We start from the raw sequence: 27,265 nt of genomic DNA, 5'->3' as shown, positions 1-27,265 counted from the left end.
TTACTGGTATGAAAACATTTTCTGCATACAATCTCGTTATCATGGTAAAGCAGGCGTAACCACGTGAAGCTTATCACTCATTTGTAAATCCAACTCAAAGTAACCAATTAAACATGTGATGCTAAAATATTTGGGTGGTGGAGCAGGACACTTCATTATGTGGAGGAAAGCGAGTGGCTATTATCAAGGAAAGTTATGCAGGTACTTTTTTTTTTTTTTTAATCCGACTATGGTGCAATTTAATTTTAGGTCCTTACTAAAAATGTCACCCGTAAACTTTACACAAAACAAATGAAAGAAATATCTGAGGACTATCAAGAGTGTGTCAATATGCATGCGTGTGCAGGGGCTAAGAGTCAGCGAGTCTCAGTGGCACCACAGGTCTGTAAAGGGGTTAGGGCAACCAAATGCCCCAAACTTTGAAGTCTGTTTAGGCAAACGCAGCATCAACATGTCTCCTCTCTGTCAGGTCAAACGTGCCATGGCTATAGTGCACTTATCTGGCTACTTAAATGTTTAAGATTGGGGAGTTTTTTAAAAAAAAAAACAAAAAAAAAAAAAACACTGCTTTATATGACACAGTTGAAAATATTTAGGATGTAGGTTATTAAACGCTAATATTTGGGACCCAGAGCCCTGCTGGTTTTTAAATGTCAACCAGTTAATCAGAGACTGAAAGCAACAGAACACTTGGTCCCAAGGACCGGCACTTTAAACCATCCTCACGAGTGTGTGGCTACACAGCTTCCAATCCCACCTTAGCTCAGGCATTTCCTTCCCAGGACCAGATTAAAGTAAAACCATGGTTAAAATAACTTAACCCTTTATCACCTATGAATTTATGCTCATTAAGTCTGATGTTGTCAACAAAGGCCAAAACCAAAAATATATATTCAATTTTAATCAAAGATTGTCTGTGTATCCAAAGCCTGAGACACTACTGTTGTCAAAAAAATAAAATAAAAATCACCCAACCTACAAAATGTATATTTGTGTCTCAGTGACAGAACCATCAGAGCCATGTGGGTTTACTGAGCATGCAGTGGAAACAAAGGCTTCGCACAGACACACAGCTTGTTTTGTCTTTATAGGGAATTTGTTGACAATATATATTAAAAAAAAAATGAAACAGCCTTGTTCATTCACTAATGTGGGTGAAGCTGAGATTATTTTTATTTATTTTTTTAAGAAATAAAAGCCCACCACCAATCATGTTTTGAAAAGTCAGATAAAATGTAAAAACCCACAACCTAAATAAATGTCCAATTTGAGGATTTCCAAGTCATTTTCAAGCAGTGTGGTATGTAATCTGTTAACAGCCCTTGTGCATTTAAAACATCTGCAATTTTGCCTGTCATTGTGCGCAAACATAAGAGGGTCACATCGTTAAACTATGGGATTGTCTCTAAAAAGAAACTACATTATGCCTATCAGATGATCTCCTCAACAACAAGTAAACTAAATGAGGTGGACGAGGACCACTAGCTTACACGCACACTCACACTTTGCAACAAGGGTCCCTTCCACGTTTGGCACTGTAAAGCATATTCAAGAGGATATGGGTGAGGTGTGGCAGGTGAACCCTTTAGTGAAACTACAGCATTTCTTGGAAGAACACAAATACCTCCCTGCAAAACGCCTCCTTTAGTGAGTCAATGTATGGGAAATCTTAAAGGTCCAATGATGCATGCAGTTCAGGGAGATAGAAGCACTCCACTGTACAAGTGGACATTTTCATTGGCTGCCTTGCAAATCACCTTCTAGCCACTTAAGTAGGGTACTGACAGAATTACAATGAAGGGAAATGGCAAAACATTGAAAACCAACTTATTTTGTAATGATCATATTCCAATATTGTGGTGAAGAATCTTCTTTCTTTCAGCATGTACCAGCTCTATCTGCCCATGAACCTGATAGTTGCACATGGCTAAGTAAGGGAACGCTGCAAGTGAAATAACCATTTGCATTTGAAACAGAAGGTTCACATTTGTATGAGTGTGACATCTGGATGACATTCCTCAAAGAGGTTAGCTCTCAAAACCTTTGGCTGAAGTTCTCGTCTCTTCCTGTGCTTAGGATTAGAAGTCTATGATTATCATAGGCTGATTGAATTTCTAGAGAGGCTAGAAAGAAGAGAAAAAAGGTGAACAGGCATCAACGATTTCCATCTTAAGGGTTAAAATATCCCCAGACAGGGCAAAGCCGATGGTGTCCAAGGGAGTCTCACGCGGGATGTTTTGGTCAGTAAAAGTTTCCACTTGTAGAATGTGTAAAATAAATCCGATCCAGACTATACAAAAACCGTCCTCGATTAGAAAGATAAAAGCCCAGTGTCCTGAAACAGAGTCTGGGTTCTGCTTCACTTTTAAGCTTCTTCAGCCATGGGAGGAGAAGATGGGCCTACTGATGTTGCTGTTGGTTGTCATGGCTGCCAGTTCCCACCTGATGTTAAAGAAAAAGACAAAACACAAAAAAGCTTTAAAATCAAATTTATTGTTTGCTGGTGATTACTAAAGTGCACCAGTGCAAAACCAAAAGTTAGAAGAATATGAATAGGCATGATGTTCATGCTGGATTTAATTTTTTGCTTTTAAGCCTCTTTAGCTCACAATTTTATAGTTCAGTCATTAAAATAACTGAAATGGGAAGTTTTGAGCCTTATGCTAAGCTGTCTACAATTTTATATTTGCAGAATCCTTTTATATTTTAAATCAAGTAGTTTATATTTGGACCCCTGACCCCACCTTACCCACGTGAGGGGCTACATCGTGGCCCCCGCTGTAACATGAGCATCAGGAGCAGGAGCTGACAACAGGGTCTAGTGCTGACCTGATGACAGGTCAGAGGTTGAGCTCCAGATTGTTATCACTAGGTCTGGTTTCACACTCACTCCCTATCAAACGGCTTTGTTCGTTTTTTTGTTGTGCACGTGTGTGTTTAAGAGGGGAGATTGGCACAGGACCTGGAGATGCCACTGAGGGGCAAAAGGAGTTAACCAAAGTCTTGTGACCCCAACTGAAAACCCTCTAAAAGGTTAGAAACACAACTGCAAACACCAAAGTAGGGAGCATGCAAGGTGGCAGTGACGGTGCAAGAGAAATGAGAGGCTAAGAGGAGTAATTAGTATCAGGTTCCACGGGGTCCACGTGTAACAAAAATCCCCTTAGTGGAAGTCCTCAATTTTAGACAAACACCTTTCCTAATGATCTCCATCAGCTTGACCGAATCTATGAATTAAGGTTTTAGGGGAACAGTAATGTACTTTAAATTGCTTTTCTGCAATTTATATATACACATTTTCTGACAGCTAGTCTATTTTAATGCATCTTACCTTTATATGCATTAAACATGGGCTTAAATGTAGCTATCAAAACTTCCCAAACCTGTCATTACAACCTCACAACAAATCAAAGTCGTGCTGTCAAAATTGAGTCTCTTGCTAGTCATGTGTCAAAACAATTTGATATCAGTCAGCAAGACGGGAAAATTATGCGTTATTAATTCAAAATGCTGAGGGGAAAAAAAAGACTTTTTACACACTTGTATGGCAACTCCTGTGCAGGATATTCAACTAGAAGAACTGCGATTGCATTTCATCCTGTCATTATCTCCATGAGCAGAGAAATTTTATAATTCCAGAACTAATACCTACATGTGGTGTAACTATGACGTTCCTATATATCACCAAGTCAAACAGGGCACATACGGTGGGAGGGGGGAACCAAAAATAAACTTTCAGCAGACGCTACATTTTCTCAAAGGCTCATAAGCTTTATTCAAATAAATTAAACCATTTAGGGTCTTTCATAAAGATCTCTTTCTACACAGTGAGGATTATGGACATTGCCAGTCATTTCACCTCGAGTCATCACTAGACTCATAGGTGACTGGGATGCTGGCTGGCTGAACTGGCACAGAAGCTTGTTTGACGGTCGGATGTTGTTGTTTTTTTAAATAATCAAGCACAACCGTCTAAGCTTCTTCTTTTTTTTAAAATTAATTTTAAGCAATCCCAAACCATTTCAAAACCTTTCAGGCGGACAAGAATTTAAGTCAAAGCCAACTTGTCACTTGATTAGTTTATGTTGCTACTTTGTAACCACACCTGAAATTGTTTAATAACTGTTAATCATCTCAAAGATATAAAGTTTTAGCATTAAGATTTTGTTTTATTTCATTTCCAAGGATAAAATAGTTAAAATACTTTTTGTAGTCCACTTTAGGGTTAATTTCAGTTCTTTAAAGGCTGAATATGTACTCTCTGCACACCATGTACTGCATTTGTATTTGTTGCTTAAACTACTAAACTGAGGAACATATCTTATTTTGGCCTTTCTTCTGCATCACAGGGCAGGATCTTATAAAAGCTGTACATGTGATCACAGACAATGAAGCAACTGAAAGCAGCACTATACAAATGGTTCCTGGCTGTCTGACTTCTGTACCCAAACCTTTATGCATTTAGATCTATAATTATGATTTCTACATGCGAGGACCTAAGCCAAGTCGGACAAAAGCCCGAGTAAAACTTGCCACTAGTTAAATGAAGGATAATGAATCATAATTTGCCTCTTTTGAAAAACAACCTAATTAGAGAGAGACTGAGTAGTGGCAACAATGACTGGCATAATAAAAACAGCACGAACAACAATATGTCCGCTCTATGACAAAACAGTGCTAATGTTTGAGAGGAGGTTGCTCGTCTGACCTGATATCATGTGGGAGTCCCGACTGCTCCAGACTGTACTGAATGACAGCTATTTTGCATAAAGTCTTCAAATTAGGGCCTGAAAAGAGAGTGCAGTGAGTCATAGGATGATCAGTGGCACTAATCATACTCAAGCTATTAATATCAATTTCAGCTGTGGGAATTCAAAATTGAGCCAGGCAGGTCAGATCTAAAGAATCTGTAGATGGAAGGGTGCACAAATAATCAATAGCTGGAAAAATTAAAAAAATAAAGCAAGTGTTCACGTATGAGAACAAGCAGGACATGATGACGTGAGTGTGGAAGTCACTTCAGTACACAAATCATCTTATTAAAAGCCAGATTTCTAATAATACGTACAAACTCCCTCTCATTTACTATCATCGGCAAAGGCTGTTCCACCATATGTTCAGTGATAAACAGTGTGAAGGCACACGTGACTGGCACGAGGAAGCGTAGGCCACGGGGGTTGTCATTGGGTACTGCCAGTCCCCATAAGGTCCCTGTGTAAGCCCACCTACACAAACCCTAACTGTGACCTGACAGCATTACAGGCTACCCCAGTGCAGGCAGGATATTGCCATATTTGGTAGTCCAAGAGACGGAAGTGCCGCATTTGACAGCACCGTGCAGGGCCAAGGCCAAGCATACTAGGTCTAGTCCGAAATAAAGCAGTCGTGTAAGGATTTCATAATTTATTACAGGGAAGGGGAAAAAAAACCCATCCCAAATTTTATTTTAAAAACAATCATTTGTTTAGCTTGCTTTTCTGACATCTTAACAGAAAAGTCAATATGATTCCCTTTTAAGTTATCGGTGGGCTGCCTGACAAACATTTGCTGTACAATTCACAACAGTTATGGAGCAGCACTGGCTTCTGTTTCTACTCAATTTTGAATTTGAGTTTCTGGCCATATGGCAAAGTTTATACCAGAAAAGATGTTAACTGCAGCAGCTTCAACTGGCAAAAACCGTAGGGCTCTAATTAATGTTGTACTTAATTAATGCATCACAAATCGATCCAAACAGCTGTCTGGCAGAGATGTCCCTGTACACACGAGAGTGGGTAATGAGAGAAAACCCGGGATTTTATGTCCTTAACTCTTCATCATATCTCATTCACATATGACAAACCGTATCTTGGTTTAATTAATCTATAATTAGCTGAAATAAATGGATGAATATCAGTTGAACAGGTAAAACAGTTTTAATTACAACATCTGCCTTTTTTTAAACTTTTATTTTGTTGAGCTGCTTTGATATGTATAATAAAAAAAATGTCAAAATATGTTTGTAGGATTTTTGTTTAAGTAAATGAATAAAATTCACAAACCCCACAAGCTCAGTAAGTACTCATAATGGTAAAGGCTCTGGAAGCGCGCAGCCAGGCTAGTAAATTTAACTCTCGTAACAGTTAGTGGAGACCACCTACTGTCTTTTTAGCTGCAGAACCTGCACTTTACCAGCCGGTTGCTGCCAACTCCTTTGTTGAGAAGCAGTACAGTGGATTTTGTGAGATAATTCACTATTAAAGCAGCAGGACTGAACTAAAGCAGTAAAATAGATATGACATCTAAACCATGAAGGTGCAGGTTCAGATTATAACAGAGTTCATCGATTCCGGTGACTCCTTTGACATCATCCTAATGTTTTCTTTATGTCATTGAGTCAAAAATTGCTTGGGGGGTGTAATATCTGCAACAACACAGAATCCTAAGAGAGACACCAATAAAGACAAGAGTACTTACTGAAGTCTAAGATATACAGGTCTGAATGATCCATGAGGTTAAATTCATCCCCCATTCCTTGCTCTGGACAGGGGCTGTAAAGAGAAAAGTAATAGGGTTAGAGCGATTCTATAAACTTCCTGTTTTCATGAGCACAATTCACACAGCTTACAAAGACCGTAAGCATTACTCAACTACTTAATGCGACACACACACTTCACAGAATTCCAGCATTGGACTCTCAGTTATTTATCTCATTACTTGAATCAGTTGGGACCATAATCAGGGAGCCACAGACGGTCCTAAATAAGAGCTATCACACAGTTCTCCTTATCATGGGTTGCATGATTTAGGTCCACAGGAAGTGGAGCAGTCTTGTAAGACCGACTGGCCAATGCTGATAGTCTCCCAGACCTGAGCAGCCATAGATATCATTGCACATCTGTTTCCTGCCACAGTTAAGCACATACACCTGTGACACCTGGTGCACCACAGCTTAAGAAGCCCCAACTATATACCTGTTAAACCATTCTTTTAATTATCTTTTTTAGGTAATGTAGGCTGTCAGTACAGATTTATTCGCACATATAGCAAGGTAGTATATATATCCCAAATGCACTCTGCACACAACTGCTTTATATTCATAATGTAACAATAAAACCCATGTAGAAGATAAAACTACACTTTACAGTTAAATTCACCAAGCCGTTTGCATTCTATGGAACCATTAAGAAGAAAGTGTGACAAATGCAAAAGCCAAGTTTTAAGAGTAAAATCAAGATGCTTTTTGGACCAGCTAGTTATTGGCATGTGTCCAACCAACCCAGACATTACCACAGGAAGAAAAAAACAAAAACATTGTTGGCAACAGATTTGTTGCAGTTTTTTGCATTTACGATTTTCATCAGTCTCTTCATCTTTCAATCTTACCCTGAACCATCCTCTTGCTGATCTCAATGCACCATCTCGCCACCACCCATCAATCTCTCTCACCCTTTCCTGCTGTCTTCTCCATCGCATCTTCCTTTCGCTCCGTGTTCAGGATGTTGTAAGGGTTTTACGTTGCTAATCTTCCCTAAACAAACACGGCGGTGGCTTAAAGCGGCCAGGAGAGATGCAGAGCACGAGCTCCGTCGTCCCAGGGGGCCAGCTGGGGAAGTCATTACGCCCCCGCCCCCCAGGAGGTGACCCACCCGGGCTTAAAGTGGGAGCCTTTATCAGAATACTCACCCAAGTTCTAACATTACTGTGGTGATTGAAAGGGTACATTTCAATAGTTGTGAGAAACACTCACTCTTTAATGTATGACACACATGTGAGTTACCTGAAACTTTAAAATTACCACAGGAATTAAATTAGCACAAATATCCCTCATGTGAGAATTAGTATTGATGATTAATTTTAACCAAACAAATGGCTTCAATATGACTCATTAAATCAGTCATACAGCTGTTTTGGTTTTTTTCAATCATCCTAAAAAAAAGCCAACCATGCTGTTGGGTGGCATCGGCATAAGTGCATCATTCTCAAATTAAGCCAGCTAACAGCAGTTGTTTAACTTAAAAAAAAAATAATAATAATAATTAAAAAAAAATTGTATGATATAGAAAAATTCAGCTACTTGGGAGTTTTAGGTACCACATGTGTGGAATGGACAAATATCAGCAACCTGGCTACACAACAGAAGTAATGAAAAGCAACATCTCTATCTAAAGAGCACCCTGCAGTAGCTGTGAACTACTGTGTAAACCCGTAGGGAGGGTATCGGCCTTGGATGCGGACGCGTGAAAGGGTACAGATAAGGCAGTGTTTTAACACGAGCAACCACAGAGATGAAGATTGCATCCACTGGGATAAGGCTTCTTTGGTTAGTCGTGGATAATGCAAGTCAGGGTGTGAAATTCAGCAGAAAATTAGGGAATGGTAATACTTTATGGGTCACAACAAAGAGAAAAAGGGCAGAAGCAGACTATGGAGGCAGCGGCAATAATGGCTGTCTGACGCACTATTCAGAAACGGGAAAGTCACAGTGTGTGACTTTATGTGGCATCCTGGTGTTTGATGGGCCACTTTGTTACTTGATCAGCAAAGTATCACTATGTGTGAAAGTGCTCCTCCCCCTACAGCGTAGTGGTTCCCAGTCTGAATGAGGCCTGAGTGATGCCGCCCCCCCCACTAAAACAACACTGACTGCTATTTCAAACAACACTCAATGAGGGCGTCTAATCACCTAATTGCCTGTCCTCTCTAGCAATGCACTACCTGCTCCACCTCATTACCTTACACACCAAGGTTTCAAAAGTGTAGAACAAAGAGTTGAGCTGCAGTCCTAAAACTAATGAAGAGACACCAAAGAGCCGAGGACCATTTCAAAGTGTCGAAGAAGTTAATTGCCCACAATTTTTGCAACTTACTTTCAGAACCAACGCTGAAAACGAAGTGGCGAAGAAAAGATTTGGATCTGATACAAATTCTATTCATGACACCTCTGCTATCTGAAAACAAATAGAGTCAACAATATACCTGGAACCTGACCTGTCGTAAGCATGTTTTAAGTGGCTTCATTGGGCATATCCTCATTCTTGGGAATGATATGATCTGCATCCCTTTCCTTTCTCCACTTCCTATTGAACTTTGGTCCATCAGAACCATCCAACTCACAGGAACTCATCATGCACTACAACTTCCTGTAGAGGACTTTATCAGGATAGCCAGACATACACATTATTGCTGAAGCAACTTGACTGAAAACACATGAAAGCAGCGAGAACAGTTTGTGATGCGCTTTAAACATTTTAAAATTACTTCTGATATGATGGGCAGCCCAGGTCCTGACTGGTAGGTATATTTGTTTTAAAAAAATTGAAAAAAAAAAAAGAAGCTTTAACTGTTACTGTCATTCAGGCGACATAACAAGCTAAAAAAATATTAAAATTCAATATATTAGAGTATAGACACAATGCTTGGTCATGTCTATTAACCTTACCCAAGGTAAGCAAAAGTATTTAAAATGTAATGAAACAATCTATATAGACATTATCCAATAGAAATTTAAAGGATTGTTAAGATTCCAGCAAGAGTTTGCAATGGTTTTGGTTATCACTGCTCAATAGATTCCTATTCAATGCTTTTGGCTTAATCTCTGCTGTTTCAACTCGTCTTACCCAGCTATCTGTGCCCCCTCCTGGGCAGTGGCTGGACAGTGGATTAAGACATAGAGCTGCCCAGACCTATACCCCATGCAGAGGGTGAGATACAACCTGTAGTTGGCTCCCAGTGAGACAAATAACTGACTTTAGATTAGAAAGAAGAGATGCCAACCCCTAATGAAGCATGCAACTCAAATTTCAGTCTCTCTAGATAAAATATAATTGCACTTAGTGATAATACTTAAAGGCACTGCAAAGCCAGAGTGGTTAGTAATTTGGTCAATTTGGTAATTTGGTTCTTATCAACCTAGCTACCTAGAAAAATTAGGTTGCTCTCAACATAACTGGTTCTCAAAGGGTTTGTCAAATGTTTAACTGCCAGATTCATTTTGGAAAAATAGGTTATTTGGTTGATTTTGATACACTGCCATTTACATACTAATAAACAGTTCTCATAGATCATTTTAACATGTATTAGCTCATTGGTTAACTTTCCATGAGTGCACTGCTTGAGCAATTAGTTCTTATAGTACTGCTATAAGAGTACTCCATTTTCCGGAAATATAAATTTTAATGTAAAGCAGCACTGTTTAAAACACGACTTGCTGATTAAAACATCAGACATTATCCTACATAAGTTGACTGGTGGGCTTTTCTTGTAATTTACTACTTTAAACAGCTTCAGCACAAACTCCAGACAATGTAAGGAGGATCACAGTCCAGAGTCGTCTTTTCCCCTGACATGTAGCACATGGCAGTAGATACCCTGCTTCAGACCTCCCCGAGTAGAGCGTGCAGGAGGCAAGTAACACTTGTCGAGTGAATTCCCTGGCTTCCTCCCAGCACCACTCTCACATGAGTGCAAATCAGTGTTGTCAAACAGACATTGTACTAGGCTGCAGAGAGTTAGAGCATTTAAATTTCAGATGCAGACATACGTGCAAGCTCGTCTTCTAATGTCTAAATTTAAGGGTTGTTGTACATGCGTGAAATCGGCTAGTCTTGCATTATTCTACTAATCCAAAAAGCACAGAGGTGTTTTAGTTGTAATGACAGCACTAAATCAAAAGTTAAACTACTACTATTTAGAAATGTCAACTGACATGGAGAATAGCATCACAATGCATCATCTGTGTGAGGCTGTTTATTTGAGCTGCTGTGCAACACTCAACCCCTACGACACCATAATGTATACAGACCGTTAGCAGGTTAAGGAGGGTTAAGATGCAGATGAAATACTATCATGAGCTTGTCTTTGAAGAGTAAATCACAGTGTAGCTGAGCTCCCCCAAGGTCTTGTCCCGCCACGCGCGGGATGCCCCATATCCTGATGGGGTCACCTTCGCTGTTTGACAGGTTTTATCTCAGGAATACTAAACACACACAGACAAATAATAAAGGAAACTTCTGCAGGGTACCCTTTGACACCAAAGGCCAAAAGACAACATGTGTGGTATCAAAATCTGTTGTGCTGACAGGCGTGCATCTATAGAGCCGATTTCCACTGTGGCAGATTTAAGACATTATGTTGGCGTTGTAGCAAGCCTAATGAAGCTAAAAATATCAAAGTTGCAAGCAGAGTTTTTTGCTTTTGGGACAATACCCAGCAAGAGAGGACTATCATTTCTCAGTCCCATGCTGTGTTGAGTCTAACATTTAGGCAGGCAGGTTCCAGGGTGATAACAAGTCACGTTTTAACCAGATGGTCTATTGTAACAGCTGCCACTTCAGCTATTGATAAAGGCGCAATTCAGCCGTGTGCGAGATATAAAGGCACCAGGCTTCTGACCTTCCTGGACTGCTAAACAAAAACCCCTGGACTTTGCAGAAGTTTTCTGGCTCAGCAAATTGCAGTTTTATAATGAGCTGTTAAATTCCACACAGATTAAATATCCCGGTGAGATTTTGGTAGCTTAAACTAGAGGTTTGGAGCTGGAATGTTTTGGCTACCAGCGAGATTACCTGCTATGTGGTCTCCTGCTTGCTAATTACGTAAAGAAGCAATTCACTCTCGGTGGAGATCAGACGACTCAGATTTGTTTGAGTTTTACAATCAAGTAATTCAAGCCCAGAGTCTTATATTTAGAGCTTTCAACCCACTCATCCAGTGCAATGACTCGACAGAAGAGCTAGAAATATTAAAAATGTTTGTTTTTTTCCATCTAATGTTAGAAATGGCGTCAGCATGCTTTCCATCTTTACTAAATGTACTAAGTGACTCTGCATATTGCCAAAATGGAACAAATGTGTTAAGGTTGGCACAGCAGAGTCTGTGTACCATGCTGACGTAAGCCCAACAAGAGCTGTGACTCACTAAGTCATGTGAAGACATCCAGACAAATGCAAACACCACCAGAAAAGGCACCAAGTGTCCAAATACATAAGCCAGTAGAATATCTAAGCATTGACATTCAGATGCAAATAAGTAAGTAAATTAATGGGAAAATGAGATTTTGAAGGTCTTAAAATATCCCAAGTTGCTCAATATTACCCAACTGTGGAGACACGACCAGCAGTTTCAAGACAGGAGTTGCATGATTCTCCTCAATCAACACAAAAGAGTTCATTTAATGAAGGAGTTATTTTTGAAGAAAAACAAAACAAAAACCTCACTTTCATCTTATTAGATATCATATTGATGCTGGTATTAGTTTTTATTAACCATTTGAGTTGCACTCACACTATATTTATCATCATGTATTTGATTTGTAAATGTAAATACAGATTATAAGTAGGTTTCTGTAATCTCTGAAATATGTAAGAGTCAGATATTACCTGCTCTTACTTATGTGCAGTAATATCATCCTAGGTGTATGAAAACGATACCAACTATATCTGCTTTTGAAAAAAATAATTATCAGCAGTATACACAAAAAGGTGCTGAAGGACCAGAAAAGGCGCACAGGACAACAAGGATCAAGCAATTACAAAAAGCCTTCAATCACAGATTAACATTTGAACACACAGATGATTTAAGTCGGTCATCATTCAGAGATGAATGAATGCCGTCATGGTAAAAATGCATTCCCTAAAAGCACTGATGGAATGAATGCACATCAGGTCCAAGTAGTTCAGAGGCCTGTGCCAGATTTCCCTTCATAGATTCCGAGCTGTCTGCTCCCAGCATGCCAAGCTGTCATGTCCTTGTTCACTTCCTGCCCCTCATAGGATGCCCTGTTCCCAGGCTTAAAATGCTTCCTGATTTAGCTCAACCTGGGTTTGTCGTAAGAAATTAAACACACAGTGAGAAGAGAGCCAACAATGACAACATTAGCACTGTGTGGCACTGCCTTCATACGCAACTCAACTTGAGCTGCGTTTCACTCCTCGGGCAACAAAAAAAAAAGAAAAAAAAGAAAGATACATTGCTTGTATGCATAGGTGAAGGTCGGTACAGGTGGAGTTGGTCATGCACGGGTCGTCCTTCGTGGGGCAGTGAGCAGGACTCAGTAAATGAGTGTAGCAGAGGCACTGGGGGTATATCAAATTGCACTCTGTGAGAAAGAATGCTCCCTAAGGTCATAAATCAGAGACGGGGCAGACTTTCGCGCCTTTCTGCAGCTCAGCAGTCCTGTTTACACTGACGCAAGTGGTACTCAACACACTGCCACTAATGCCCAGCCTGTCTTTCACACACACAGTCTGCTCATTTACCTTCAAAGTGAAAGCGTGTATGAAAATAGAGGTATCCTCCACTTAAAAAGGATTATCTGAATCCAAATTTAACAGCACCAAATTAGAGTAAACCAGGCTTGTTGGCTGCAAATCTTACTTACACTTGGAATTTCATGTTCTGCTAACACCAGTGTGTCTCATTCAGCTGCTCCTACATTTTATTTTACAAATGCATTTTAGCATATTGCAAGAAGACTGAAGCACAACCCTTTGGAAAGCAGAGCAGTCATGCTTGAACTAATGGTTTAACAGTCCTTCACTAAAGTGATAAATTATTCTGAACAAATTCCTGCAGGTAAAATAAACTGGGAATAAATATCAGAGGGGTTCTGTTTAAGATCAACCTGCAAGGACAACCAACTCAGGAAAACAACATTTGGACTATAAATTTCAACACAATTTCCTCAGAAGATCTACCGAAATGAGGAGCCCCACAACAAACACAAGCAAGGTGTCCAGCAAATAATTCATGGCAGCCTGTGCAAGCATTCGTCAACTGCATTGAGACAGACACTAATAACTTTCTACCCCTGTTAATGGCCCTCATGTTGTTAGGCCATGCAAAAATAAACACAAGAGGTGCTGGTTTTAAAGGGACTGTTCAAACGTAATTAGTTAATGAAACTGGATCAGGCTAGTCTTTATCAATGCAAGTCAAGACAAAGCTTAAACACTGATCAAATCTTAAAATTACAACTTTATTAGGTCAAAAGACGAAAAAGAATTTAGGTCTGCTTGGATGGTGTTTGTGTGCAAATGCTTATGGGAGTTCCTGCGTGTAAGAGGCTTAAATGTGCTCTAAAATAACAAAAACAAAATAATGAGCAATGCTGGCCAAGAGAACCTGTGTGGCCAACTTACTTGGAGCCTGTGAGGATCATGCTCCAATTTTTACAGTAACAGAAAACCCCTCTCCAGACTTGGAACACAGCAACCACCAAGCACATAATAGACAAAGCAGTTTTTCTCTAAAGATAGATTCATGAATATGTTAACCTCTGTGCCCTTGGGCTTTTAAACAGGATGTCAGAGATATTATGTGGTGTTTGATTTCTTCCTCTGCACCCTTCATCAGCTCAGTGACACTCCCTTTTCCAGCCCTATCTGCTCAGAACAGGAAATCATGACTCCATTCTGGACTAATCCCAGTGAGTACCTAAACAAAGGATAACCTTCAAAAATTAAGACTCATCCCGAGCTTGTCATTTTCATTATAAGCTTCTCAGTACTACATGAATATCTAATGATTACAAATTTAGAGAGACAACTCTTCTGTATTATGCCTTTGCATATTAGTTGAAATGTGTGTCATGCGTATGCGTTTTGGGGTGTGATGCACAGCACAATGTGATAGCAAGTGAAGCTTTACAAAACACATCCAGCAACAGTCAGTGGCTCAAAAACTACAGGGCACGTAGACGTAGAGGGTCTGAAAGTAGCCTTATCCACAGCCTTGTGATCCCCACCATCAGGTTATCCCAGTGGAGTTCTCCTGATAACAGGGTCTTGCTGATAACAGTACCCCAGGACATGCACTACCCTGGACGATGCTGTAAGCTACCTCATTACTCCAGCGGCTACTGGCCTATCACAAGAACGTCACCACCTCAGCGGCACCTAACCAGCTACGAAGCCCCTGGTTATCACTACTGTAGACAGCAATCTACAGGATCCAGACTGTGTTTGGCATATTGAAAAGAGAAGACCGTCGTCTGTCCTGAAATGGTCAGATGCACAAAAAGTTGCCACCCCCCTCCACCCACCCAAAGACAATCACTGAAAAAACTGAGTGCAAAGAGCCCATATTTAGTGTTTTTTATGAGAGCTGTGAAGGCAAGGACACAAAAGAACACTTAAGCAGTCATCTTTAGTGCAATGAGGAGCCATTGTGATTTTTCCTGAAAGAACAACTGAAATTTGTGCGACTGAAGTTATCCATCTATCCAGCCATGCTTAATTTCATGTCCTTTTGTATATTTTCTGAAATGAACCTGAGAAGTAGAGGTAAGACATGTTTTTTTTTTTTTAGACTCTCCTTGCCTGGAAACCTTCACCAGCCCAGATGGTGTAAACATCATTATTAAGGATTTCTCAGATGCTAGGCTACCGGCCCAGATTTTTGCCTTTTTGTGAACTCAGAGTTTATCAGGTGAACCAGGTAAACTAAAAGATAACCATTATGTTTTTTGGGGGGGATTTTTTGTAAATGTTCAAAATCTTAACACCGATACAAAGTTTACATCATATTAACTCTGACATGCATGTGTCTATTAAATTGTGTCATTACATGAATGTCTGGGCAAACTTTGAGAACATGCATTTCTTTCTGAGTTAGGGAATGAGTTAATGAGTGCAGCACACACGAAATGTTTGGCAGCGATGTGAATATACCAATGAATTAATTAAAAAAACATTTAATTGAAAAATAAATAAATACTTGAAGTTCAAATCTAGGTCAAGTACTAATATTTTGTGCCTCACCTGGTTCCTCCAAAGAGGATGATTCGATCTCCAACCATACAACAGCACTGACGCCTCCGAGGGCATGGGCCTTTCCCTTTAGGTTCAACTTTCTTCCATGTGAAGTTTTCTAGTTTATACACATAAGGCAAAAATACATTTGAATATATTAAAAGTTATATTTTATATAAAAAAACAAGAATGGATAAAAAGAATGAGCATAGATACAATGACAGATTTCTTTGGAAATGTATCTGCAGCACAATAAATCTAGACTACAAGAGGTTACGTCATACCAGCTAAACTAGAAGAGTTTCTCACTATGCCTGCTGTTTATTCAGCTTCCTAAAAATATTAAACCACAAGGCTCTAAGATAAAGGAATATTTATAAAGAAATAAAAATAAAAAGAGACAGGGGGGTTAACCTTCAACACAGAATCTTACATTTCAAAAATAGAAACAAATCCTCTATGAAGTGCATGCAACGTAAGCGACGATGTTGAAGCTCACTCACTTGTTCCATATAAGGATGAACTGTCTCAGACCCAAACAGCATCACTGCATCTCTATAGCAACAGGCCATTCCTACCCTTAGATAATTATGACTAAAATTAAAGTGCTGCCACCTAGCGGACTGCAGAGCACATTTAGATGGTAACTGAAGAAATCAGCTTTAAATAGCACAGGCACATAAGATCATATCCACTACAAAAAAGACCAAATCCTCAAATAAACTAGAGAAGAGTTTAGAAAACAGTTATGGCTGTCCTTGCCCAAATTCCCTGCCAATGTTTTCCAAGACATCACTACATTAATGATCTACTTTTAATATGATTCAACACCATGTGCAACTGCTGTCACAATGGTTTTCTCTAGTTACAACTAGAAATGGGAGTTGGGAGACAATTAAACATAAATTAATTAAAACAATGGACTTTTAGCTAGTGCCTGGTATTACCTTTGTCATTTATTTCCTGACACAAAGATAGTATCAGATAATATAGTGCTATTTAACACCATTTAGGACACCAAATTATCAATGAGTTTACCACAGGTGTGTTGTTTCATCAATGACTATGTTTAGCATGTAACAAGAGCCTGAGGCGTTCTTCCAGAAAAACTCCTAAACCAATTTGAAATGCAATCAGGTAACATTCATCAGCAACTGAATGGGCTGTCATTCCAGCATCTGTGTTGCAAAACATGAAACACAGAAAGCAACTTTGTGGTGAAAAAGGAAGCAGCCAATCACCATTACGCAAATGTCAATTATGCAGCGGAGGAGGACAGGTTATTTATGAAGAAATGAGAAAAGTAGGTCAACACAAGCTAGTCCTGCACTTCTTGTATTGAGGTAAATAGTCAGGGTGGAATTTAAAGAACTCTTTAAAAAAAAGCTACCAGGAATTAAACCCTCTAGTAGCAGTGCTCTACAGCAACAGGACAGGCTTTCCAAATCTAAATGATGTAAATATAGACTTACCTGGACTGAATTTCCAAAGGTCGTTGAAGTGTCGTTCCATATGAGAATTGTATCCTCCAAATATGTACAGCTCTCCATTGTAGGAAACTTCACAAAAATAAATAAAAAGTCCAGATTAATGATATTTGAAGTATACTATAAGGAACCATTTGACCCAGATAAAGTACCTGGATTTGTTTAATCGAATTACATTGGCAGATTAATATTTGACAACACTGTTCTTACAACATCAACCCATCAGTACCAACCTTCAGCACTCACAACTTCACTAATCTAACATCTAGATGTATATAAAACATTAGCAACTGGCCTGTAAATATATTGGAACAAAGAACTCAAATTAAAAGAACTTAATCAGATACTGGTCTAATAACAGTCGATTTTGTGTGTATTTTTGTGCCTTACAGGCTGAATGACTCCTGCGTCCCTCCGGTAGTGGCTGTGTTGAAGGGGTGGTCAGCCAGCAGTTAGTCTCTGTGTCAAACACTCTGATCTTGTTGCAGTAGACCTCATTGTTGGAGTGGAAGGGACCGAGACGATCTGCTCTTCCTCCAAACACGAACATTTTTGTCCCAATGATGGTAGCCGAGTGGAAGTCTCTCCAGCGTGCTGGAGTTCCCTGCAGAGCAAAGACAACACACGATGTTACTGTTACACTCTTCCATACTCAAAGTTTTAGTGAAGAGAGAACAGAGCAGTTATAGCTATTTTTGGTAAAACTTAATTTACTGTCTTTATTACATCTAACATTTCATCAAGTTATGTTGATCATAAGCCTTGGTATGGAATTCATCTTCCTAAAATATTCCAGATCTTATTCCCTGGGATAAGAACAGACCGTGTTGAAGCTCATTCATTCCATATAAATGATCAACCATCTCAGGCCTTTCACCCAGGAAAAAAGAGAGCAATTTCAGGTAAACACTGCCATCTAGTGGATCAGTTTTCCAACTATAAAACCACAGTGAATCCCAAACCTCCCCCAGGCACCACCATCCCTTTTCAAAGAACGCAGTCCAGTCATAGGGATAGTGTAAACAATTTAATGGGAGCAAGACACAGAGTCATAATCAAGATATATGAACTTCACCAGAAATACGACTGAAATGGGACCTGCTCTCACATACTGCAACCAACTCTAACAGAGGCAAACCTCGACTCACTTTACATGTCACTGCCCTGTAGTCATGCAAAAGTCTTTCACAAGCTTTCCTTTCAGGAATGTGCTGCCATTGTCTAACCATGAACTTTATGCAGACAGGGGGGCTTTTTAAATCTTTAACATGGTTGAAAGAATAGCAGAATCATTACTGAAAAGTGAGTTTTACAGATGCAAATGTAAAAATAAAAATGTTAAATGATCCCAAAGTTCAAAGGGGAAAAAAGCAAGTGAGTAACAGCACAGAAGTTTTCATTTTCCTAAAGAGGCATGCAATCCTAAGTATTATTCAGTCACATGCACCGCTAAATCTGTAAGCACCACAGTCCAATCTCCTTTCTGACAACATGGCTGTAACTAAAACTGAATGGATTGACTTCCTCCACAGTAACTCCATCATATCATGACTAAAATATACTTTACAAGCGTTTAATCACATGAGCATGTTGACTGCATAAACACAAATAGTATTTGCCAAAAGGAGACTGTATATAATCCAGCGTGAGGCTTTTTGAACTTGCCTAGCAGGAAGAAGCTTTGAAATTCCACACTGCAGTGCTTTTATAACATGCCAATATACCCACAGGGAACTTATGTTGCTGATGTTCAGCTGTGTCATTTTTGTTTTTTTAAGAGAGGGTTTCCTGTTTGTTTGTTAGGAGAATTATTCTGAATGCTCAATACAGAAACACTGTCAAGGAATAACCAACAACGACTGAAAAGCAACAGCTAGTGACTTTTAACTCACTCTGGCATTAATTAGTGACCAAACCATGGTAGTGGTATCCAGTTTGTGGATGTCATTGGAGAAACAGTCAGCCTAAAATAAATAAATAAAAAATGATTCATTTTTAATGTTCACAGTGAAAGTTTGTGTAAGCAAAAATAAATCAAAAATCAAACTCACCAGCTGCTCATATCCTCCAAATATATACATTGCCTTTCCCAGGACACAGGCAGAGTGGCCGTCCCTCGCCCCTGGAACAGTCCCTGAAGTCCTGGGTGTGTACCATCTGTGAGTATCTGTGAGGCAGTCGCAGTTGTTCAATATTGAGATCAGAGCACTTGCGTTACATGCAATGGAAAACTATCACACACATGCAGGTGCTACAGCTTTCTTAATATAAAACAGTTCCTCTACTTTTTGTTGTCACAATTTTAACTTCAAACAGGTTCATCTCAAAGGAAATACACCCTGAAACTCTCAGCAGCACGAGTTAGATGAGGGTCTACTTACTGACATCAAAAGCATAGAGAACATTGCAGGCCCCCTCTGTGTCGTTACGCCCGCCCCAGAGGTAGATAGTATCATCCAGCAGCACAGCTGTGTGGCCATAACGCATGTATGGCACTTCACGGGCACGTTCGTGTCCTGTAATCCTCACTGGAGGCAGCTTCATCCAGCGCAATGACACTAAAAACACAGAAAGTAAACATTTTCCTTTTATTAAAAAATAAATAAAATATAAAAACTTAAAGAACATTTTTTTAAAATTCAATTAAAAAACAAACAAACACTAAAACAATGCTGCCCGCCAAGTTTTACTTGATACTTACTGTGTTACAAAGGAAGTTCTACATATTCGGTTATTCGCATATATTTTTTTTTTTTTTAAAATGGAAATTAGGTTGGTAGTCAGTAATTTATTTTATTATCTTTCTTGCCCTGAGAGGTTAAAATGCTAAAAATGTAAAATTTGTTAACATGCCTACAACTCTCTCACAGTGAGCTTTCAGTACAGTTAACATCACTTTAATAATAAAAAGTACCATCAAGAAAGGAAAAAAGTTAGAATCAGTCTTTGCAATAAATGGGTCAAAGGGGGGGAAGGAGGACAAAGCAAGATGACAGGAAACTGTAGTTAAAGAGGTCCCATCTCCATTACACTCAAAGCATTAGTTCCACAGATCTTTTCATGATACACCAATAGCAGGTATGCTCCATCTACTTTGGGAAGTCGTAAAACCCTAAAACAGGTGGCTGACCACACAATGGGGAAAAACCATCCAAAATGAGTTAAGGGTGTTTCTCTTAACCCATTTAAAGAAAACAGCTGTGCTTGTCTGATAGCAACTGAAAAACAACAACTGGAAAAAAAAATTGTTGCAAACCGCAATGAAAAGCTGGGGTTTAACTGCCAACTGGAGTGAGTTTTCAGTAAAGTTGTGCACATTCAACAAATTACAACAGTTTCTTAACCTTTCTCAATAAACTGGGGAATAAAAGAAGTGTTGTCCTGCCTGTCAAATAGATTTTTTTCCACCCATTTAAGATACAAAAATAAGTACATGAATCAATTTTACATAAACACTAATATAGTCTTTCCAGAATCTCATTTCATTTTTTTTTTAACTTTTACAAATCTAACAATGGATCTCTAAATATATATATATACATAAATAAATAAATGCACACATTTACCACATACCTGTGTTGAAGACGTGCACATCAATCTGACGAAGTGTCTCATAGTCCTCCCCGGAGCAGTAGCCTCCAAAGGAGTACACCTTGTGACCCACTGCCACAGCAGCATGGTTGACTCTCCGTGGCCCTCCTTCTAGGTGCACAGTCCAGCGCAACATTCCCCACTTCTGTGACTGTGAGCGCTTAGACCATCACTCTGATGCTCCCATCAAACCAAGGCCATTAAAACCTGTGACCACAACAAGGGTAGTAGCAGCACTCTGCTAAAGAGAACAACAGGGCAAGTTGTGAGGGGGCAATCAAGGACAACAAAGGGTAACTGTTGTTCCCTTGGGCTAACCTCAGCTCTGCTGTTGCTGACGGGTACAAGCCCCTGTATCTAAGCTTGTAGGGTATTTTAAGAGGTGATTAGACCTACACTTACCACGCCTTTCTATTCACTCTTCACTTTGTGCCCACCCACTGCACTACAATGAGTTAAAAGTCAGAGTAAACATGTGCCTCATTTAGGCAGTACTATAGGAACACAAAGCAGTGCCACACTACTCAAGGAGATTGAGCAATCTATACACACTATTGAAATCTTGCCAATTTAATATTTGTGAGTGTTTCTATTGTTTTTTTTTCTTAAAAACAAATACAACCATAATTTGCCCATTTTATCAGTAACGACTGACAAAACTGAAGTACGCCTGCAGCTCTTAGCTCAATGGGAAATTAAACATTTCCAAAGCGACATTTTCAGCTCTGAACAGTGAAATTTAAGTGATATAAAACGCTACTTGTTAAACACAAGTAACCCTGCCTCGCTGACCCCCTCCCCTCTCCCCTTGCTTATTCTGTCCCTGTGACACACTTTACCACTGACCTCCAACCTTTGTTTACCGTTAAAAATAAAAACCCCTAGAGCACCATTTAACATAGACCTATTTCAAGCCCACATATCTATGAGGAGCAACACAAGCACAAATCTAGTCACCAGGCATGTTAACCTTAACTGGAGCCAATATTTTCGATGACTGCACTATGTGCACAATGTGCAAATTGACACCTCAACATGCAAATACAGTTAAACCATTTAGCCTTTCCCAGGTTATTCAAAGTTAGCAGTATAAGTGCACACAGTTTCCTTTATACATACTTAATACTCATCTGGAATAATTTGCTATACAATTAGACAACATGAACATTTTGCAAGAGCCGAGCTGAGTAGAAAGCACCTTCTTTCCCCCTGTCCTATTGAACAGTGTACTGTTGACATCAGATGACTAACAACGGTGCTTCAAAGTACACAGCGGCTATCAAGTAAATAAGACTTGTTTGGAAATGGGTGCATGCTTCTGCACAGATCTCGATTGACTGAAGCACAAACTGTTGATAGATGAAGCTAATCTAAAGCTGGTGACATTGAGCTGTAACAGTTATAACACCCAGTGGACGCCTCACACACTAGCTAGCTTTGCTCTTTAGCTAACGTTAACAGGCATAACAACAACCTTTTGAGGCGCACTGACTAGCCGCCGCGGTCGCTTATCTCTCAACATCACCACCACAGTAACGAATATGGTGCTACTGCAAACAGCTGTTTGACAGCCAAGGTGCTAGGCTTTGAGAGGCTAGGCTAAAGCTAAACAGTCGAAGCTAACTATTTAGCTGTTAGCAAGCTAACGTAAACTCTAAACAAACGACAGACAACTTGTAACACAAAGACATTCACTCCCAGCTTTGGCAAAGTTACGAGTTAGTCAACTGAAACAGAATAACATTCATATATGTTCAATTTTGCTACCTTCGAGCCGGTTGTGGTTGACAGGCAGCCAGGCAGGGCTATCCCCCGAGAGCCCCTACCAAGCGTGATGGAATGAGAAGTTACCGCGAGCACCCCCTGTCGGCTGTTTTATACCTGGGAAAACACGCACGTGAGTCTTTCTGCTTTAAAAACAGATGGATTTACTAACTGCCGTGCTAAGTGCAAAATAGGTCAGCGGCTGCATTTTTCGACACCGTTTTTGCACAGCACAGAGAGAAGTTAGAGTTGAGTGTCTTGCTGTAACTGTGATGTTATGCAGAATGGCCGGATTAACCTGTTAGGTGACCCAGAAGCTTAACGTTTTTGTCATCTATCCACGTGGCGTGATCACATAATAATGACACCAGTTACTATAACAATGAACATGTTTAACATGTAAATTAAAATGTGCCAAGATTGCAATCACAATGTCATCCAGGAAAGCTGATTTTTCTTTTTTTTAAGGGTTCATTGCAGTCACTGCTTAAAGGCTCTCTCGTCAAGATAAACTATCTGTTGGATATCTGTTTGACACACTCCATTCTAAAATATACATCAATGCGGAAATATAAAATATATTCAGCAAAGGCAGTCTTCCTATTCAAACAGTAAAACAGTTACTGGATTTTTTTCATGTGTATCCATCTACTATACCCGTTAACAGCAATGGATATATTGACTGATAACTCACTGTGTTTTTCAGTCTGATGGTCCAACAGTAAAAGTATGGGCCTTTTTTGGGCTAAAACAAATCTAGGCCATTCTCCCAGTGCAACAGAGGGAAGCTGGAGAAATAATTTAAACAAGAAAAAGAAAAACAAACGAGCAAAACTCAACCTGCTACTGGCAAGTTCTCTGTCAGAAGTAAGAAAACTTCCTTTAAAGTCATACTGACATTTGAACACTAATAACAAAACAATCAAGACCTTCCTGAAACTATGTTTTGTGGCTTGTATTACTGTGTCCAAACAAGGATGGTTGAAAAACAATTTCATATCACTGTTTATCACGAAGTACCTTCCTAATATGCTAAACAACCCTCAATTCTTTACATTTTACTTCCAAGGAGCCTGAAGGGATGAACCACTGCAGTGGCTACACATAACTTAATTAAAAAAAACTAATGCAGTGTGTCCTTAAAACTTTGAGGGAATTGAAAATGGAGGACAAAAGAAGAGCCAGACCGAAAGCTCTTCTACAGTGTGTCCTTTGTCCTGTCTTCTGCTCCAACTGGTTGTGGCAGATAGCTGCCCATCCCTGAACCACATGACTCTGCTGAAGGTTTCTTTCTGTTAAAAGGGGGTTTTCCTTCCCACTGTCACCAAGTGCTTGCTCATAGGAGATCGTTTGATTCTTGGGGTTTTGTCTGTAGCATTATAAGGTCTTATGATATACAGATTGCTGTTGTGATTTAATTATTATTTAAATAAAACTGAATTGAAGTGAATAGGTTCACTAGCCACACCCAGGCCTGATTAGCAATCGCTTAAATAGAACCTGTCTGACAAAGTAAAGCAAGTTCAAAATCACAACAAGCATCGCATCATGCCACAAACATGTAAGTGCTACAAATATTTATTTTTTTTAAAAAGGACGTCAGGAACAGGTCAGATACTTTTTCACAGCCCGGCATGCTTACACATATTTTGATAAATACTGCATCTAGTTCCCATTTTCCTAGCAATATATAAAGAAATGAGGTGTGTTAAGACCTTTCTACAGTACTGTAAATTTATGTCACAGACTGTTTTTAACTTTTAAGCAAGTATCTGTCCTTTCATAAAAAGGCTTCTAGAAATCCTTGTAATTGAACAATTTGCAAATTCTGAATGATTTTTGTTTAAGTGCTCTTAGCTCATAATTTAAGGTGTCATAAATACAAATGATGTGGAATTGCTGTTTTAAACAAATATAACACGGCAACTGAAATTGAACAAGCAAAGTGATGAAGCGCCATTGTTTTTGATACTGTTGTGACCCAGACGAGTATTTATGTGACATGCACAGTAGCGTGACTAGAGCAGTAGATGGCACTGTTGAATTGCAAAGGTTAACAGATACCCATCACACAGCCTCCTGCCCAAAAGATTGTGAATCCCTGTCATACCCTAGTGTACAGTTCCTACCCCAGTATTATTGGTCATATATTGTGACCAGCTTATTCATTGGGTCTGGTTGAGAAGCTCTTGGGCAGCAAATTTAATCTGATAATAATAATTTGATACTGTTTGCGTGACAGCCATTCATAAGGCCTGGCAGAGCATGAGCATTTTGTATGGAGCATCCCAGGAAATCTAAGTGTTACACTGTCAGCATTGTAGTCGCATATACACAAAGGCTGAAACCCAGCTTGCCTGGCACTAAACCAGTGTACCCAACCACAAAATAAGGCTAACAACCTCAGCTTATCCCAATATAATGATGTGGTCAAATCGGGGAGTTCTTGCATATCTATTTATGTTTGATATAGAGAAAAGCCCTTCATGTTGCAGCTTGCAAGCACTGCATCCAAGTCAATGCTGTCAATAAATAAGAATGTGCTCCTGGGCAGCTTGCCTGGGTTAGAGAACAAAATAGCTTTCATCTGAGGTTCATATGGGCATGGCTGACTTAATTCCTACTGTAACTGAGGTCCAGGTGATGGGGCCGGGGGTAAATGTGAGCAATTAACTTGCTATTTTGCTATGTGCAGCCTATCATATATACTAGCGAATTTTACTGAAACCCACAAAACGGCCTGTTTCACACGTCCACACTGTGACTATGACACACTATGCAATTTTATTATCCTGCCTAAATTTTCAAAGGTATAGAATTACAGGGGTGGGTTAAGTGTGATCAGCTTGGTTTAAAATGTTCAGACTGATATGAAAGGAGTCTCGTAAAAGGATTATGGCACTGAGGATCCACATTACAGCTGCTACGGATCTGACTGCATCACTGCCCAGGTCCGAGTCCACTCAGGAGGGGCTCTGATTGATTCACTGTGTGTAGGCATTCCAGCCCCGCGCCAGCTGCACGTCACGCACAATGGTGAGATTGTGCCTGCGGCTGTCCAAAGACAGCTGGTCATGGCTGCCCCTTGGAGCTCTGATAAGTGATTAGAGAGATATCTGAAACTTTGTTGCTGCTGTAATTTTGTCAGCTGACATTAAAGCATATTTCATACTGTTTTTTTCCTTTATCTTGACCTGTTACATTGCAGCTGAAAACTTTAAAATGAATTCTGACAGTCTGATCTGGTGATCCTGAAAGCTGTCTACTCGGCAGTTCTTTATTATGCTCTGACTGACATTACATATTTACAGCTAGATGATGTTATGGTCTGGAAGCAGCCCCAGGAATTTCAACTTGGCTCCGTTTTTTGAAATGATGACATGTCTGCAGCACATGTAAGGTAACTGTTTTATTTTTCTACTTGCAGTCAACCTTCATACTGTATATTGTGGAAAACAATACGCCTGTATACTACCGAGGAATACTATTAGTTTTTGTGTGTGTTCTAGACATAGTCTGTTTTTTTTTTAAGTGAACAGAGAGCCCACCCTAGTGAAAGTGTTTCTTGCAGCTACACCCAGTCTGCAGTGCCTAAAAAAAAAAGAAGAAAAAATCCCAGCCCGCCATCCCACCTGTCAGCGTTTGCACAGATTGCGTCACCCATCTGCCCTGCTGAGCCATTCTTTGACACATTTGCTTAGTGGCGTCCTTTACAAACTTTATAGCCAGCACATGTGTGTGTGCGTGTCTGCTTTGACATAGGGAACAGAAGTTCCCAACTGCAGCATAGCTCCGCAAATCAACAACAACTGCTAAAACCCAACTGTTGTTCGCTATTCTCGGGCAGGCCCGGTGATGGAAGAGCTTTGCAATGCTTTTTGTGGCCGAGAAAAATACAGCTTTTGCGTAGAAATGGCTCATTCGGTTAACCTTTTTCTTTACCATGGGGTATAAAACTTCTAAGTGCGCTGTTATTATGAACAGTAAAACCAGCTCCATGCAAAATAAACCAATTTATATAAAAGGAAAGGGGGAAGAAGGTTTTTTTTTTTATAATGTTGATCTGAAAAACAAACACTAATTTAATATACTTTTGTAACATTACTCCTTTCTGCCTCGCTTTTGTGTTAAATTACTGCATGGATCTTGCCAGAAAATGTTAATATGTTTTACATTATTACGGACCTGCTCCTGATCTTCTTTCATAGTTTCCACTACGTGTTTTCGCTGCATGGGTCTAAGTTAAGTAACATTCTTACAGTCATAGTGTTGTTTGAGCATTGTCCCGAAATGTCAAATCCTATGCATCCACAGGCTATCAGTGCTTTGCTACATTGTGCAGGCAGGATCTCCGGATGTTTAACGTACGGATTTGACTTCCGCCGTAGCTCGATTAGGTAAGCAGTATTGAGCAGTCCAGAATGATGTCATAGAGCATGATCTAACTCTGTGGCCAGATGACTGAATCATACATTTTCCTTTAATTTCGGGGTTATTAAATGAACAGAGCTCCTCTCTGTGAGTCTCTAAAGAAGACGATTGGTATGCGCCTTAGGTCATTTTCTCGCTTATGGTTCATTTGAATTGCTCTGAATTAAGAGAAAAATTAGTACTTTGTAGCAGCATTTATTAGTTAGGCTGTGTTTCCAATTACCAATTAAGTAACAAGCTGTATTTTATAAGGAAAGTCAT

The 27,265-nt window shown here is 39.6% G+C and overlaps 1 protein-coding gene across 5 annotated transcripts; it reads right to left on the bottom strand.

The window, feature by feature from the left end:
- On the bottom strand, positions 1-22,802 carry klhdc3 (kelch domain containing 3). 5 transcript variants are annotated; one of them, XM_003441044.5, is made up of 11 exons: positions 22,577-22,797; positions 20,792-21,016; positions 19,600-19,776; positions 19,270-19,385; positions 19,111-19,182; positions 17,609-17,822; positions 17,204-17,290; positions 15,741-15,849; positions 6,457-6,530; positions 4,709-4,787; positions 71-2,442 (listed from the first exon to the last, which is right to left on the bottom strand). In XM_003441044.5, exons 2-11 carry the CDS (start codon positions 20,943-20,945, stop codon positions 2,376-2,378), a joined length of 1,149 nt encoding a protein of 382 aa, XP_003441092.1. In that variant the 5' UTR covers positions 20,946-21,016; positions 22,577-22,797; the 3' UTR covers positions 71-2,375. The 5 variants fall into 5 exon arrangements, with proteins under 5 accessions (XP_013124519.1, XP_003441092.1, XP_013124517.1 ...); XM_013269063.3 differs by having other exon boundaries at positions 20,792-21,050; positions 22,577-22,796; XM_013269064.3 differs by having other exon boundaries at positions 20,792-21,047; positions 22,577-22,796.
- Between the last annotated feature and the right edge of the window lie 4,463 nt (positions 22,803-27,265).

The sequence above is a fragment of the Oreochromis niloticus genome, linkage group LG13 (assembly GCF_001858045.2).
Source record: "Oreochromis niloticus isolate F11D_XX linkage group LG13, O_niloticus_UMD_NMBU, whole genome shotgun sequence".
Taxonomy (NCBI): domain Eukaryota; kingdom Metazoa; phylum Chordata; class Actinopteri; order Cichliformes; family Cichlidae; genus Oreochromis; species Oreochromis niloticus.
Note: the sequence above shows the minus strand (reverse complement) of the source record. Positions and strands in the feature narration are given on the sequence as shown.